Genomic DNA, 16351 nt, shown 5'->3' with positions numbered 1-16351 from the left:
GCCTCAGTTCAGGCTTTCATCACTGGATGCAAAGTGTTATCAAAGTCAACTTTACACAAAAATGTTGCTAACCAAAGAAAAGCAAAAGAAGGTTGATGACTCACATATGACCTTTGCCCTGGCCACAGTTGTCTTGTGGGTATCGTTCAGGACGTACAGGTTGAACTGCCTGGCTTGCCTCCCCGTTGAGGGGTCCCCCTCACGGGGTAACCACATGTCAAACTCGGCAATCCAGTTTTGTAAAGTATTTATTGGCACGATGATGAGAACTGACCGAGCAGTCGTGTATCTCAGAAAAATGTCGGTAAAACAAATCACCTACAGGAGACAACGAAAATAGAGTTAATTAATAAAACTAATAAAGCTTATAAAACTAATAAAGACGAACTAATTTACACCATCCTGCAGTGAATAAGACATGATTTCTGTAACCATCTAAGGCTTTGTTTACTGTCACTAGTTACTGTCACTTGTTTTACTGTCACTTTAACTGTCACTAGTTCCATGCCCCTCGGACCCTAGCTCTCCAAATCCCTTACTCATTGCTGAATCACCTTGGACATGATATTCCTACATTCTAAATACAGTCTATATTAAACTCATCTCCAATGTGAATAAACCTATTGCGAAATTTCGCTGGAAAAATGTGACCTTTTTTGCAACCCCTGGAATAAATTACTTAGCAATCTCGATAGTTTCCTTGGCGACATTGGACATGCTGCTTGATCTCAGTTCAGATAAGGCAGTATTTCTGAGAACGGTCAATCTTTAGACATATTATTTGCATATCTCAGAGCAATTTCTGACAGTATTTATAGAAGGTAAATCTTCCAGCAGCATCATAATCTTTCTGACAAGAGCAAGAAAATCAAGAACATGTCACCTCTACGCTTTAACTAGTTCCTCCTCAGAACAGTTTCATTTTTTGAAATTAATATATAGTAGTGCAAAAATTATCCAGCATTTTTACTAAACAAAACTGATGCAAACTGTCAATAAATTACCTCATAACTTGTTAGGAATGTGTTGTACGCCCACTATGTGGGAAAGTGTTGAAGGCCTACAGGATTGTCAGTGTTGAAGTCCTACAAATGGACAGTGTTGAAGGCCTACCCAGTTGGGGAACTGTTATAGGCCTACCCAGTTGGTGAACTGTTGTAAGCCTATTAGTTGGGAATGTGCTGAAGGCCTACAAGATGGACAGTGTTATTGGAGTACTGGTTGCAAAGTCTTGCAGTTTACAGCAGTCACATGACTGGGTTCCATCATGACGAAGTCTCATACGTTTATGGTTAATGTGTCATTTTATTAGTTGACCGTGTAAACCGATGAAGCTGAAGGTATATATGCCTACCTGTAAAGTCTTTCCTAGCCCCATACTGTGAGCTAGAATACAACCGAACCCAGCACTGTTCGTAAACCTGTTGATGCTCTCCACCAGGTTGTCATACAAGAAACGAATTCCTCCAATCTGAAAGAGGAGGGGGAAAAAAAAAAACAGAGATTGAAGAAATATTTATTTTAATTTATTTTAATTATTAAGCAACACCTTACAACTTGTGTATTATTCTTTTAATATGAGAGTCATGTTCAACTGACCATGTACACAACATTCAAGAATGTGCGTAAATATTAAAGTATTGACTCTCCCGGTATGTGGAATAACGTTGTTTCAAACAGGAAGAACTATGTTGGAATTTGTAGTCGGAAAATGTAAAAAAAAATATTCAGAGTTTATATAATTTATTTTCCTCTGCTCAAACACTTCCGTTCAGCCATCTTGCTATCTAATTGAAGGTTTTTTTAATTGTGATATGTAGAATGCCTTACAGATTCACAATGTACTTGTGCCCACAAAACCGATTCTCACTTACACATAACAAAGAATATAATACGGTAAATTATAAGCCCTGTTTGATCAACATTTCAAGATGGCATTTTATTGGGGCATGATCTGGCATTTCCTTGTGATTTTTCACACACACAATTCATGCAAAAATTTCAGATATTTGCCCCATTTCCTCTTTCTGTACAAGAGGCAACTTCCAACTTGATTACTTCATATCACTACATGTGACCACCCATCAGTGACTTCCTGTTCCCATTTAACACCTGCGTTGACTTTTCCTTTTAATTGTGTAAACAAATAGTTCCTTTTCCAATCATTTTATGGTTTCTGCGAAGAGCTTGCACACTGTCTAGACGCGTGTAGTTTATTACAGTACGTTGCAATATATCTATGACCATGCAAGTTTCACTGTGCGTGATAAAACCTTGTCATCGTTTATGGTACTGTAATGTTTAACACACAATAAATAATAAATGACAGAAAAGAAAGAAAAATCATAGAAAGACATGGCAAGAAAAATGTGAAGGTGCCAATATGAATGTTTTTAATATTAAACTTGAATTTAAACATATACATAAGATTTGAACCTTTTCTTCTATGGAGAATACGCATATTGTGACTAAATCCTTCAACCATTACCACAGTTCTTTGAACCCCACAGATCTGATCAAATGTCCTCAAAGTGCTTTAGTTATTTCTTTTTTTACCTCATTCATCAGAAACAATACACAGGATGTGGGAATCTAACAAAGTTAACCCTTCAAAGTCAGTGACATTCCACATTTTCTCGCCCCAGCTTCTATTTTAAGTAAAAGCAAGGATACTGTGTTTGGTACCATCTCATCCATTGATTTTTGTGGGACATGATCTTTGCTGTATTGGGTCACAAAAGAAGGTAACTTGTCAACTCCGAAAAGCCAAATATTCGTAGCCACGTGGAGGTCTTCGTTTCGATCGAGGGACGACCAAATTGTGTCTGACTATTTCGATTGTTCGGTGAGAATATAAATGCCAGGTTAAACAACGATACAAAGACAGTCCTTTTTTGAACGATGTGGATCGTTTGCAAAACATAATCCACGAGAATGATTACGGTAATCGTTACGACTCTGACCTGGTGAGATTTCACTTTACATGCGAGATGCTGCGGGAGGTAAAGATCTTGTTCGTCGAGCGGATGACTGACATTGACCAGTACCCTGCCTTCTTCGTCCGGTTGGTTGATTGTGTCGTCCGTGTGCGTGCCGCTCTCTTCTTCGTGGCCGTGGATGGGGACCGCAAACTCTGCGTCGCTCTGTTCGTCCCTCTCACTTTCGCTCAAGACTTTCACGTCTTCATCGGAACTCAAAATTTCAATCAATTCCGTGACTGAGTGAGAGAACATATCGGGATGATAATGAAGATTGAAAAAAAAACAAAAGAATTTTGGTTGTGAACAAAATTCGAACAAAAATGAAAGTGAGAGGACCACCTAGACTTGACTATTCTTGAAGTCAGTAAAACATGCTGCCATATGATACATGTACAAAACCAGCTAACTTCCCTTCCATGTAATAGAAGAGGGACATCATATATGCAGCAGAAATGGAAAGGAATATTGTTTGTAATATATTTGATGAAGTTTGCTTTACTTTGTCAATAAGAGTGTGAAAAGGATAGACATTAAGAAGAAAAATAATGACAGTATTTAGGACTCCACACTCAGCTACACAAAGTATCTTCAAACGAATCTGTTACTTCCAGTCGGCCATTTCACATGGTCAACATAAACTTCAATATTATCATTTTATCAAGGATAACTTTCCAGGTCACAATTTATAAATACAACGGGCTAGTTCACATCATTATCAATTCTACTTAATCATCAAAGGTTCGGGGCACAACCGTTAATTAATTCATGTGACCGTCTCTAAAGAAACTGGCGTTTTATCTGAACTTTGTTTGCGGATAAATATATCCGCAACTTGACCATTGAAAGGGAGGCATTGAAGATCGATATTTGGTTTCGACTCTGTACCGCTAGTCGGTAGCATTCTTACAGCCCTTAGACACATCATAAGAGTGACGGTGCTAAATGTTGCTGACTATTCTGACCTGGTTTGCTTTTCTTAGTTTCTACTGTTGTCTGTTTCTTCTCCTCATCACCGCTGCTGCTCTCCAGGACGATGTACTCGTTGGCTTCGACGTTCCTGAGTCTGTGCTCCTCTACCAGATCACTGGTATTAGTTTCAAGTAACTGTGTTAATACTGGGAGGAAAACAAAAACACAGGAAATTAAAGGGAATATGAGAAAGTTAAAAAAGGAGGGCTGCATCTTTTGTTTTATATATTCTAAAATACCAGCTGGTTATAGACGGCCAACAAACACAGAGAACTTGTCAGTTCTACAGAGTACATGACTAGACACTTTTACTGTGGTTTGTTAAATATCATTTTAAAATCCCACATGGTCTTTACTGGGCTATATGCAAGTCAAGGCGTGTTACCATATAAAGGCAGTAGTAATATATTATGTCCCCTTTCCTGCAACTACAAAAAATAGTCTTGCCCACAAATTTCATGCAAGAAAATATCTGTCCAATTTGTATGTTTTCTTCAATGTTAAGAGAAAGTACTGGGTACTTCAGTTAACAGTGCTGTTTTATGAGTGTTTCCTTGTTCTTCTATATAAAGATTATAAAGTAGATATTTGGTTTCTTGGAATAAAAACACTTTAACTGTCATATAATGGTATCACCGTTATTGTTATCTACATACCATGTAGTATTTACAATCACTTTCTAGGAATTCAAGCGATGAGGCATTACAATAACACAATTCATGAAGTTTACCTTAGATGCAATAGTAGTAGCACAGTTGCCATCTACATTATAAAGATTCCCTGGTACAACGATTCAATACACATTCTAAATGTCACCATATTTGTTATTGAGGTCACAGGGGATGCTAATGATGTAAGGCTGACAAATATGATTACAACCATAGTACACTTAACTAAAAGCAACTCAGCTTTTAATTGTTGCCAGGGAAAATCCCTCTTTTCTTGCACGGCTCAAACCGGGTAACGATTAAATGCCACATGAGCAAATGACTTATTTTAAGCATTTTCCCACATAAATGATATCACAAAATTCCAAAACAGCTAGCAATATTCTGATGGCATTCCCCAAAATTCCCCAAATATACCAGGCACAGCATAAATTTCACAATTTAAGCTTACATTCTTGCTTACATTGTTCTTAGAACAATTGGTTACATGAGGTGTCCTGATGTTTATATACAGTTCCCAGCAGACTCACACAATCGTGAGAATTGTAACAAAATTTGGTCATGCTACAATGCATAGCCAAACCTGCTTATGCGTTTCTTTATGTTTAACAGGACTCGTAGAACTACAGACCTGTTAAGGATATAACCTACTCATCAAACAATGGAGATTACTGCATTAACCGTTACACAGAGATACATTTACGTAACATTGACTCACGCAACAGGGAGAGGGTACAACCAATCTCACATTTATGTATGCAAACTAGCTTCAATAAGGATAAATGTCACACTTTTCACACTCATTCGTAACAGATCAATCGAGTCAAACTTTACATCTATGCATACCGAAACCAGCTTTGTCAAAGAATGTTAGATTAAACCTATTCTACTCCTTGATGACTGGATAAAGCTTCTAAGTAACATGTGTGCATACTGAACCAGGTTAGTCAAAGAGTGTTAGATTAAACCTTTTCTGCTCCCTGATCACTGGATAAAGCTGTTTTCAGATTTCATGAGTGAAGACTTACGTGGAGGAGGCGGGGACACGTTCTGTGCTCTCTGCTCTTCCAGTCTTTTCTTCCTCTCTTCCTCTTCCCTCTGGGCAGCGAGAGTTTGATCATCCAGTTCTGTCTCTTTCATCAGATTCCTTATAAAAAACAGATATTGCCATTAGAAGTGGGCTTTTCTTTTGAGTGGGGGGGAGGGGGTGAGGCTTCTTAAAGTTTCACAATCTTCTATTTGTCTAGATTTAAGACCAAATCATTGCACATTCATGCCCTATAGTCACTTTTAACTTCAAACTCAATTACTTTGGCTTACAAGGGACCACTCCTAAAGTAAAGTCATATCAATGTTAATGAATGAATTGGTAGATTAACTACTGCACTAGAGCTGCCACGGCATCCTCCATTGGCTACAAACCACACTACTGCAATGAAATGTACTGCACAAGGCAAACTTAACTCTAACTTTCCCAAGAACGTTAGCAATGACAATGTGAAATGTAATAACCAGTTATCCAGACATCACTGTTTCGAATCACATTCAATCCGTATAAACTTTCTTGCTTTTTTTCACTGTCTAAAATTCCCGGTCACTTTTCCTTTAACCGTTTACTAATATTGTCAACAGATATAACCTAAAATGTTTTGCAGGGTGTTAATGAGGAGAAGAGCGAAGAACTGTTACAGTATGTCTTGAATGTACAGTACCGGTAACTCAAACCTGTGACCTTTGGATAATGATCCTCTCTTTTCTATTATTCATAATGACTCGGTTATTTTTCTGTTGTCCAATTACTCGCATAATTAGGATGCCAATGTTTAAGATCGCCCTCATGTTTAGCTCCTCAAAGCACATTCCACCTACTCCTCCCACATCCCATCCTCCAAACTGATCTTCCGCATCCCATCCTTCAAAATGATTCTTCCAGAGGGATGTATGTATATATCTCAAATCTGTTTCAGTATCATTGACAGGGAGAGGAAAGTGGGGAGAGGAAGGTGGGGAAGAAGAGGAAGGTGGGGAGAGGTAGGGTGGGGTGAGTTGAAGGTGGTAGAAGCACATTTTTGAAAGAGCACTGTTTGATATGTATTTATAGGAGAGATTGGGTTACACCTTAGCAACATTACTACCAATACTAGCATGATCACACAATTGTAATTTGAGTCATTGAGTCCTTATTATCTTTAATAAGAATGTTCTTGAGAGAAAATGTCAAAAATTGTTTTATTACGGTCATATCTAATACATAAAACTGTTATGTAAAATCTATATTCTGTTCTAGATGCTGGCCTTCAGTCTTGTGAAACTTGCTCTCATACAGTACTGTACATATATTTCAGAATAACAATGTTATTCACATACAGTACTTATTATGAAGTAATAGTCACGCTGTTGTGTAGCATGCCACATTATGAATACTGCATGAAGTTAACAAATGCAATCAGTATTCCATTGAAGGCACTAAATGTACACTAATAACCCACAGACAGACTGTAGTACCACAGAGATGTACTTTAGACTCATTCCTGTTTGGGTATTTTGTTTCATTTATCGTAGAGTATGATGGGTTCCTACTGTATATGCACAACGAATTCAATACCATGCATCCTGTAGTGTAACAACAACATGACGATATTGGCGCACGTGCCTACAGTAGTACAGTAAAATTTCCATAAATCAGTTGGCTGGATTTTTTTTTACCACATTCCATCAAGTATGCATGTCATTTAGACATACTTATCATAAGATGGACAGTATGTTGTTCAGAAATAGCAGAAATGCCTCAACATTGAGTCCAAGGCCTCCAGAAAGGCTTACAGTTTCATTCCAAACATTTTAGCAAGAAGTCAGCAATACTCGCATGAATTAGCGAGCTAGCTTTCTCTCTATATTACAACAACCTGTAGGGCTGATGTTTTCAATTGTCATGTGCTGGTAAGGCTATATTATTGCTACAAATTACACAGCCAAACAAAAAAATGGTCTTGGGAATGACATTATTCTCCTGGTCACTCAACTTTGTGTGAAGGCTTCAAGTTAGAAAACTTACAATCCAAACTTTGTCTGAGACAATTCACAACTTTGTACCATCTCATTTCTGTAACAACATCTTCCAAAAATTTGAGTTATTTAGCCTTTGAAGAAGATCCTGCTAGGATCGAAACGTCAGGCTAACTTACTTTTACACACTTATTTTCAGCTTACTAAAATTTTTAGCCCAATCTCCTACTAGGTTCTGAATGTTCTCGAGCCTCTGACTCAAAAAGCTGCAATGTACGACTAAAGGCTTCGATAGGAGAGATAAATGTATGTACCGTATTGATGCTACAGCACTAACCAACATACTCGCTGTGCATTATATATATACATGTACAGTATACCACAAAGGAATGGACACACAGTGAACATCTTCTTCCAGCCATTAACCAAAAGAGCACTTAACATTTTGTACACCTTTAGGCAAGTTGGGTTACAGATCTTAGGATTCTGGTTTTTAAGCATTTAGGTAGAATTACTTTTGGCATTTAGATGCAATGAGAGGTTTTTCAGTTTAAAGCATGAATTCTAAAAGCACTTCTGTAGTTTGATGTTAACTTGCTCTGATTTCAGATAATGAGCATCTGATCACATTAATCAGACTGGGAAATCACATTTTCTTCTAAAAAACTCTCTTTCGTTTCTAAAGTTCAAATTGGTATCAGAACATTCTCTGGGAACGGGTGCCTTCCGTCTACTGGTTAAAATTTTGAATGAGTCGAGTAAAACCGATCATGTTACATTTGACTGGAATTAGGCATTTGCTGCCTTAGACTCAATGGGAAATCATCTTTATTTCATTGTCCTGTTTTCTTTAATTCTCAACCATTCTCTTTCATTCAAATCAAATAAAGTAGTACCTTAACTTAGTCAATAGTACAGTGAGTACTTACTTAATATCCCTCCTCATGTGCTTCGGTTTACTGGGTCTTCTCTTCTTCTTAGAGAGCGGCTCTTTCCCTTTGCGCTTCTTCTTCGTCTTTGGCTGAGCCGAGTCACCTTTCACTTTGCTCTTCTTCCTCTTTAGGGTTTTCTTTTTCACCTTCTCGTTACCCTCCTCTCGTAATTCTTTTTCCCCTTCTTCGCCCTCTGCATCACCCTCAGCTCCCCCTTCTCCACCAGTGTCTTCCCCTTTCTCTTTCTCTTTCTCTAACTCTTCATCTTTGTCAGCCTCAACCTCTTCCCCGTTCTCCTCTTGTTCAGACATGTACTCCTCCTCCTCCCCATCTTCATTCTCCGAGGACGGTGGCTCGCTCTCCGAGTGGTCGCTCTGTAAGCCACCGGCATCTTCGTCAGAGGAGAATTCATTCTCCATCGTTTTTCTGGTTGGTAAGAGAACGACCTCTCGCCCCGCCGACAGAATTCCCTTCAAATTAATCTATTTCTGCAGAAGAGGATGAAGGAAAAGTAAGAAATCATTCATATTACATCTTATGAATGAAAGAAATTTAAGCCACAACACTACCTCTAAAACAATCCAAAACAAACCGGACACGTCTAATGTTTACCCCATAATTTTACTAACATTTTGAGATTTAAGATGTTTTTCTCACTAGATATGTCTGGTACATGTTTGGAATTGCTTAAGGATCACAATTTGATGGGTATGCAGGCCTGCGTCAGTTTCAGGATGAGACTTTAGAGCAATATGCTCCTTTAAAGGACATTTGTGAGAATATTATGCTGAGTCCAGCAATGGTACAGGATGTAGTTTAACTAGTTAAGTAAACTAATGCAGGATCACCCAATGTGTTGACCCTATATGTACGCAAACAAAGGTATTAACTACTGTGTTTAAACAGCAGCACATAGGTTCAGACAGACAGACAAACATGTATACACATGTACATGTACAAATAATGGAATATTCTCAACCATTATTCAAAGTGCCATTATATTGCTTCAAGGAAATACTTAACTATGTAAAAGGTACATTTTGGATGCATAAAGCAAACAATTGTATGGTCTGATATGTACAGTACACTCTACTGTAGGCTACAGTTCATGACCTCCAAGAACAGTATCACAATAGAAATGAACTATTAAAGGATATTCCATACAGTATATATGTAAACTTCCATTGTGACTTACATAGCATGTTAGGGATCAGTTTATTTCATAAGAAAGGCAAGCTTATGTAGCTATAGTATGCTATATATAGTACTTACCAGGAACTTAAAAGGCTCATATCTTTCATTACTGTACAATTGTTCAAAACCAATGTGGGCTTCAAAATGCAAAATGGTCACTTTCAGTTTTACATTGATACTAACTATAACTAATATTTTTCTTTTAAATTGTATTTCTCTATTTTATTTATTTTATGGTTTTAAGACTGTTGGTCTTCAACACGGAGTGTCTGACTTTTGTAATATTGCAGACAACACAAAACTGTAAGTGAATTGGGGAACACAAAAGGGTTCAAACTGAGTTCAAAATACTGATGGGATCACATGATGGGGGGAAGTCCTTATTGAGTAAAGGCCTTCCTTCACTCTTGCTATCTATAGGTAACTTGTGGGTAACTTGATATGAAATGTAATGGACAGAGAGTTTGGATTTCAAGATATAACAGTACACACAATGTCTGAATATGTTGACCAAGTGACTCAATTCCAGGGAAAAGTCCAGACCCTTCAGCTGATTAACAGAATCAACAAATGAATCATAAGTTTTAGACACTTATGGAGTTTGCATATATGGACATATACACTTAAGGGAAACCTAGGTATTTCAAACTCATTATCTCTACACTGTATTAGTTTCTATGATACACCACGTTACTTAGCCAGTCTTTTTCCATCTATTTTACCTTGTTCAGGCCACTTGGTCGTCAAGCTAACAATCAACAATCATAACAGCTCTAGGTGAAACTAAGTAAATCCATCTTGTTCTCAACTCTCAGATACTACTCCTCTAGTGGAGTACATTGCAAATTTTCCGAGAACTGAAACTGAAATTTTGATCACACTCCAAAAATACGCGACAAATACTGTACTAGAGCAGAGATACACCTTGGACATGACATGTTCAAATGCCAGCTGTACATTTAATCTTCAATATAGATACTATATATGTTTAATCAGGAGACACTTGTAGTACCAAACACTACAGAGCAACAATATACGCCTACATAATTGTCTACCTGTACCTTGTAGAGCCATCTCTGCATACATAGCAACATGCAAATTGTTGCATCTATAATGCATGTATACATGTGTCTACTGTATCTATCTAAATAAATTAATTTTGGTCAGTTGATGCCATCAATCTTTAAATCAGAGTGAGATTCCTAACTACCAACTATGTGAGGATATTCAATAGACTGACTGCACACAATAGTTTAGTGTGTTGATCATGGTTGACAACCAAACTGCTTGTAATCAAGTGAACCTACACATCAAAGAGAGAGAAAATAACTCTTAACAACTGCTTATCTATTGCAGATCACCTGCGTAGGTAAATACGTTAAATTTAGAGGGCCGGACAGTTTAAGGTGAGAAGAGAGGACAGAGTGGTGAGAGGATTAAGGACCTCACCTTTGTTGCTACATCAATTGTACAAATTACTTGTCTTTCCATCTGTCTCTCTTCGTGTGTTCTTAGCTAAGCTTGTTTGCTTCAGTTAGCCGAACTGCAGAAAGATTCCTGATAGGATCAAAGTGTCAGGCCCTCTATCTTTTACCTACGTCTCAAGTATGGTGAAGTCCATCTACACTGCACAGCTTTGGCTACGAGTCATATCGTTTCAGACTTTGGCTATTGAACTAAGCATAACTGTTATTGTGTTTACAAGGTCTTCAAGACATTACCTTAGAACTATTGACCTCAAATGACCTTTGACCTCCACTAAACTAGTAAGGAAGATCTACTTTAGGTGTGTGTATATGTATATATTCAAGTGTGCAGTTCATCCAAGCTCTACCTGTATAGTTGAATTATTGTGTTTATAAGGATTTTAAAACTGACCTCTGTATGGCAAATGACCTTTCACCTCAACAAGAAACAGTAGGGTGCTTGTACTATACTCACTAAGGTGAACACATATATATGCCAACTATGAAGTTAAACCACCTCGCACATTTCGAGTTATTGTGTTACAAGCAAGTTTGTCACACAACCACACACACACACACACACATACCATTGACCAGATTTGTTTGTTCTAATTTAGACAAGAAATTTAAGGGGAAAAAAAGCATTATTAGTACAGGTGTCAGCTAAACTTATAGCATGGTTAAACATACAGAAGATTATTCACAGCTTCTGAGTACAGTAGCTAATACTGGAACAAAATAAGTAGAAATTCTCATCTAAATGGACTGAATTCATCCCAGGTAGTGAATTCCACACTAGTCTAAGCAAATTGTACTGCAATTTATTGCAACAAATTGCCAGAAACAATTCATCTGGTGGAATACTTTCACCAATTTTCGTGAAACTTAAAAAGTTTGATTACATCAAGGCTGTTATCACTAACAACTCTACAGGACTCACCAACTCCTGACCTTTCCTTGGGAAGAAAAGGAGGACAACATTGGAATATTCTGCCAATGATAATACTCACAGAGTACTGATTGTACTATTAGTAAATGTTATGTATAACAGCAGTGCAATGTATTAAACAGAAGAGCAGTTGCCCTGTAATTTTGTTGGCACCACTGGTGACATAGTACTCACAATCAGTTGGCAAAATAGTGAAACTATAATAGGGCATTTTACTATACTTTTACAAGTTTAACAACCAAATAAACCATAATGAGCAAAACAGTTTAACGATTTCACTCGATTCCAAACATTTTGACACCCAGAGACTTTTCAACGATTTGTACAATTACCAATAAAATGATTTCTGCATTGTTTTTAAAGTGGAAAGTTGACTATCCATGTCTATGATTGACATAGTTATAAAATGTTATTCTTGAATGAGATCCAGATTGACCTTAAAACACCAAAGCTGTTGTTTTCACCTGAATGCTCAAATCACAGTGTCCGAGAAAAAGTTCACAAAAGCTGACACCACCAAGGCACCAGAGGGAGTTTTCAGGGGAAACCCCCAACAAAGCTATTTGTGAATGGACATCAGTTACTACTCAGGTACCAAAAGGTACTGTCCCTACCAAAAAGACAACACCCCCAATATGACATCATTTACAATAGGTTTGAATATAGACACAAAATGGGTATAACCTAATATCCAGTGGGGAAAACCCCTTTTCGATGGTAAACCAAGTACCCATTCACCAACACGCCATGTCAACACAGGAGTACCCTCGTTATTACAGTAGCCATTTTCGAGGAATATTTACCAGCATGATGCATGAAAAACAACAATATGTACACAGAGTGTATTTAATTAATCTAACATACATTGAGTTTTTTTACAGTAGTTTGAAAATATCAGTAAACAATAATTTTACAGTTAGTAGATATATACAGCAGGTTGCACAACATGCAATGTTCAGAGGTAGGCTAACGTTAATAATGCACAGAATTTTATTGTCAAGAATTTTATAGACTAGAGTACTTTAGGTACTGTGCTACTTACAGTACAGTAGATGTGCATAATTAGTAATAAGTATAAAGCAAACATAGGTATAACGAGAAGAGATCAAAATTACATAGACTGATTTAGACTGTGCTTTGCGAAATAGGCAACAATTAAACAATAGAGCTTTACATACTCACAAAACAGGAGAGGTAAGCAATTTCTAATGTAGCACTTTCAGGTTTAAAATAAAATTATTTATCATAAGAATCATAATAATAATAATGATATAAAAATTAAAATTCGAGGAATGTTTAGCATAATTTAGTGTTGGTTAAATCAACATAGAAAACATAAAGAGATGGCTATAGCATAATTTTGGTGCTGCCCCTACTGTACAGTATATCACAATGCAATCATATACAGCAGGAATAGTTGAATGCAAGTCATGTTAACTGCATCCACCTACACCTGTTTTTTATTTATTTATTTATTTATTTATTTATTTATTCTTTCATTTTTTAAAGAAAATTTATGCAGTCACACTACGAATCTCAACATGCTACATATCTTCCCTACATGTTATCTCACACATAAATAATTGTACAAGACCAGGAAACTACTTGCCTTGAGATAAGTTGTGAAGGAAAGGTTAAAGGAAAAGAGTAAAATATATTCACAGTAGTATTTAAGTAGGAAGTACATGCAACATTTTATTTGTATGTTACCCACAATTATTTCCCCATTGTTTGACCTCTGGTTAACCTAATTACATGTTGAAGTTGCAAAGGAGATATTATTACTAACTACAGGAAATTTTTAAATATGACAGAAAAGTATTCTCAGAAGGTTAGCTTCTTGTAAGGTTCTCAGGAAAGTGAGCTAGCAGCTTGAAATAAAGACAATCCTACTGGCGGTACACACCCAACTGGTACAACTACCGTAAGACACTTTATAGGTGTGAGGTACAGGTAAACCAGAGGGAAATTTCCCCAAATCAGTGTAAATACAGTAAAACGAAACTTAACATCTGCATATGGTTTGGCAGAACAGGCGATGGGAATCCTTGAAAGGCTTTCCGATGGGTTATGCTAGGTAGGATTTTTCAAGAACGAATTCTGTTTTTACGCTCCCGAAGAGCTCTAGACACTTTGGGTGGTAGATTGAGGAGGGCAGTAGACAGGAATGGGTTAGTCACCGCGGGAAAACGGTACTACAAGGAACACCAAATGCACTAGACATGGTAGAGCAATAGTGCAGTTGTGGTGAGGAGACAGGGAAGTGAGGAAGTCAAGTAAAATGTGAACAGGCAGCGATGAACAGTGGATCATCTTGTCTAGGAATAATTACAAACTCAGCACTGTATCTCTGCATGAGATTTTATAGTATTGGCCTGCCTAGTATTTTAAGAGGACATATATCTCAAAACTTATCAGTTTGGATGTTTGAATATATGCTTACCTGTCTCATCTAAAGATACATTAAATATACACTGAGTTCGACATAGCTGATTAAAATCTGTTACATTTTGGCGAAGCATCCTCTCTGAGCCCCTGGACTGTAACCAAGAATAGCATACATGTGGTGCAAAACTAAACTTGACAACATAACTGTATAGTACCAACTGTATACTACAGTAGCCTTTTGTTTATGGTAAAATTGAAATAAATAACATAGCTATCGAGAAAAATCAAAAACGATATGTACAACCACCACCAGCAAGGTTTCTGAAGAAAGTGTGAGCTACCAGCCCTGAATTATACAGTGATTGGCTTGAAATGTTGAAAACTTTTTGAATTCATTCATTTTGCAATTCTGTGCAAGGAAACAGGTCTGCAGTGTTGGAAAACCTTGTTCAATTTCCCGCGAACACATTTCCGATTTCCCGCCGGTGTTCGCTCCGGTGTTCGCCGGGGCCCGCCCTAGGGCCCTGGTGGGGTCAAGGGGTGGAACCCCTTGTGGGGTTCAGGGGGCAAAGACCCCGGAAAATTTTGGTATTTTTGTGAGTCTGGCGATAAAAAATTCGCAGTTGATGCAAAATACTGACAACTTTTTGAATTTAAATTGTCACGAAGCTGATGAAAATTTGAAAATGACAAGTTAGAGTAGCTATATTATGTTATAAAATGAAAAAAGATTTAATCTGCCTTACTGTACAATCTTTAAAAAGTTTAACATACAGAACTTCCGATATTATGAAACAAACAACGTTCGGCAAAGCCCCGTTTATAGACTGCCTAACAATGAAAAGCGCACACTATACGTACATCAGTTTACAACTGCAGTACAGTTTAACACTACTTATATACTACGGTAGGCTACTTACTGTACATGTGCTGCGAATTTTCCCAGGTACCTTACCAAACAACTGCGCTCATCCCCTGTCTTACACCTGTTTGTTAACATTTTTGGCACGTTTCCAAGAAACGTTACATGGAGTATTCCCACTGATCTACACTAACCCAGTGAGTATTCCCCATGATACACGCAGCACATCGAGGCCCTACTAGCTATGGCCAACTTTATGAAAGTAAACCTTGTAATAAAATATGTTTTAGGCCACTTGGCATGATTAACTAAATGCTTAATATTATTTCCATGTTCTTGTAGAAAACGTCAAGTTCGCAAAATACAATTAGTTGTGTTTTTGTAGTTACGTGAGATCCGTAACCGACGAGGTGGTTAGGCTATTTGCTATGCACTTAACTAGGGTAGGATATTAGTTTTTCCGTACAGTATTTTTTGAAATTCTAGAAAATACTTTCTTTTCCCCCCGCTTAACACCAGATATGGTCTTACGGTTTATTCATAGATGGGTGTACTAGAGCCTTGTTTACATGACGTTAGTTGCATTTAGCACGATATGCCAGTTTCGCGTGAATTTTTCGAAAGTGTTTTGCTGGATCTTTCGTAAAATTTGAAAGGTGTACCAACTTACTTTTCGTACAAAATTGGTAATTTCTCTACTGATTTTCGGAGTTTTTTTTGCAGTCAAGTGAATACGTTGTGCATTGAGTATAAACTTATCGCGAATGCAAGAAAACGATGCGGGGATTTCCAGCAGACAAATGTTTTCTTTGCGGGATTACTGAGTCAGTTGAAGGGAATCCCGCACCTTAGAGGGAACACTGAATTGAAGTCAAATTCATACGAAAGAAAACGTTTACTAACTAAAATACAATATAAGTATAAAAAAATGTGGAA

General features: G+C 37.4%; 1 protein-coding gene across 1 annotated transcript in view; it reads right to left on the bottom strand.

The window, feature by feature from the left end:
• Nucleotides 1–16351, bottom strand: part of LOC139961068 (helicase ARIP4-like) — a 51729-nt gene that overhangs the window by 23485 nt on the left and 11893 nt on the right. The window contains exons 2-7 of the mRNA XM_071959918.1: nt 8554–9044; nt 5647–5765; nt 3944–4096; nt 2964–3217; nt 1355–1471; nt 105–318 (exon numbers count right to left, since the gene is read on the bottom strand). Of these exons, the coding sequence (XP_071816019.1) occupies nt 105–318; nt 1355–1471; nt 2964–3217; nt 3944–4096; nt 5647–5765; nt 8554–8975 (1279 nt within the window). The 5' untranslated portion in view covers nt 8976–9044. The remainder of the gene's footprint in view (nt 1–104; nt 319–1354; nt 1472–2963; nt 3218–3943; nt 4097–5646; nt 5766–8553; nt 9045–16351) is intronic.

The sequence above is a fragment of the Apostichopus japonicus genome, chromosome 20, assembly GCF_037975245.1.
Source record: "Apostichopus japonicus isolate 1M-3 chromosome 20, ASM3797524v1, whole genome shotgun sequence".
In the NCBI taxonomy this organism is placed as follows: domain Eukaryota; kingdom Metazoa; phylum Echinodermata; class Holothuroidea; order Aspidochirotida; family Stichopodidae; genus Apostichopus; species Apostichopus japonicus.
This window is presented reverse-complemented; position numbering and strand designations above follow the sequence as displayed.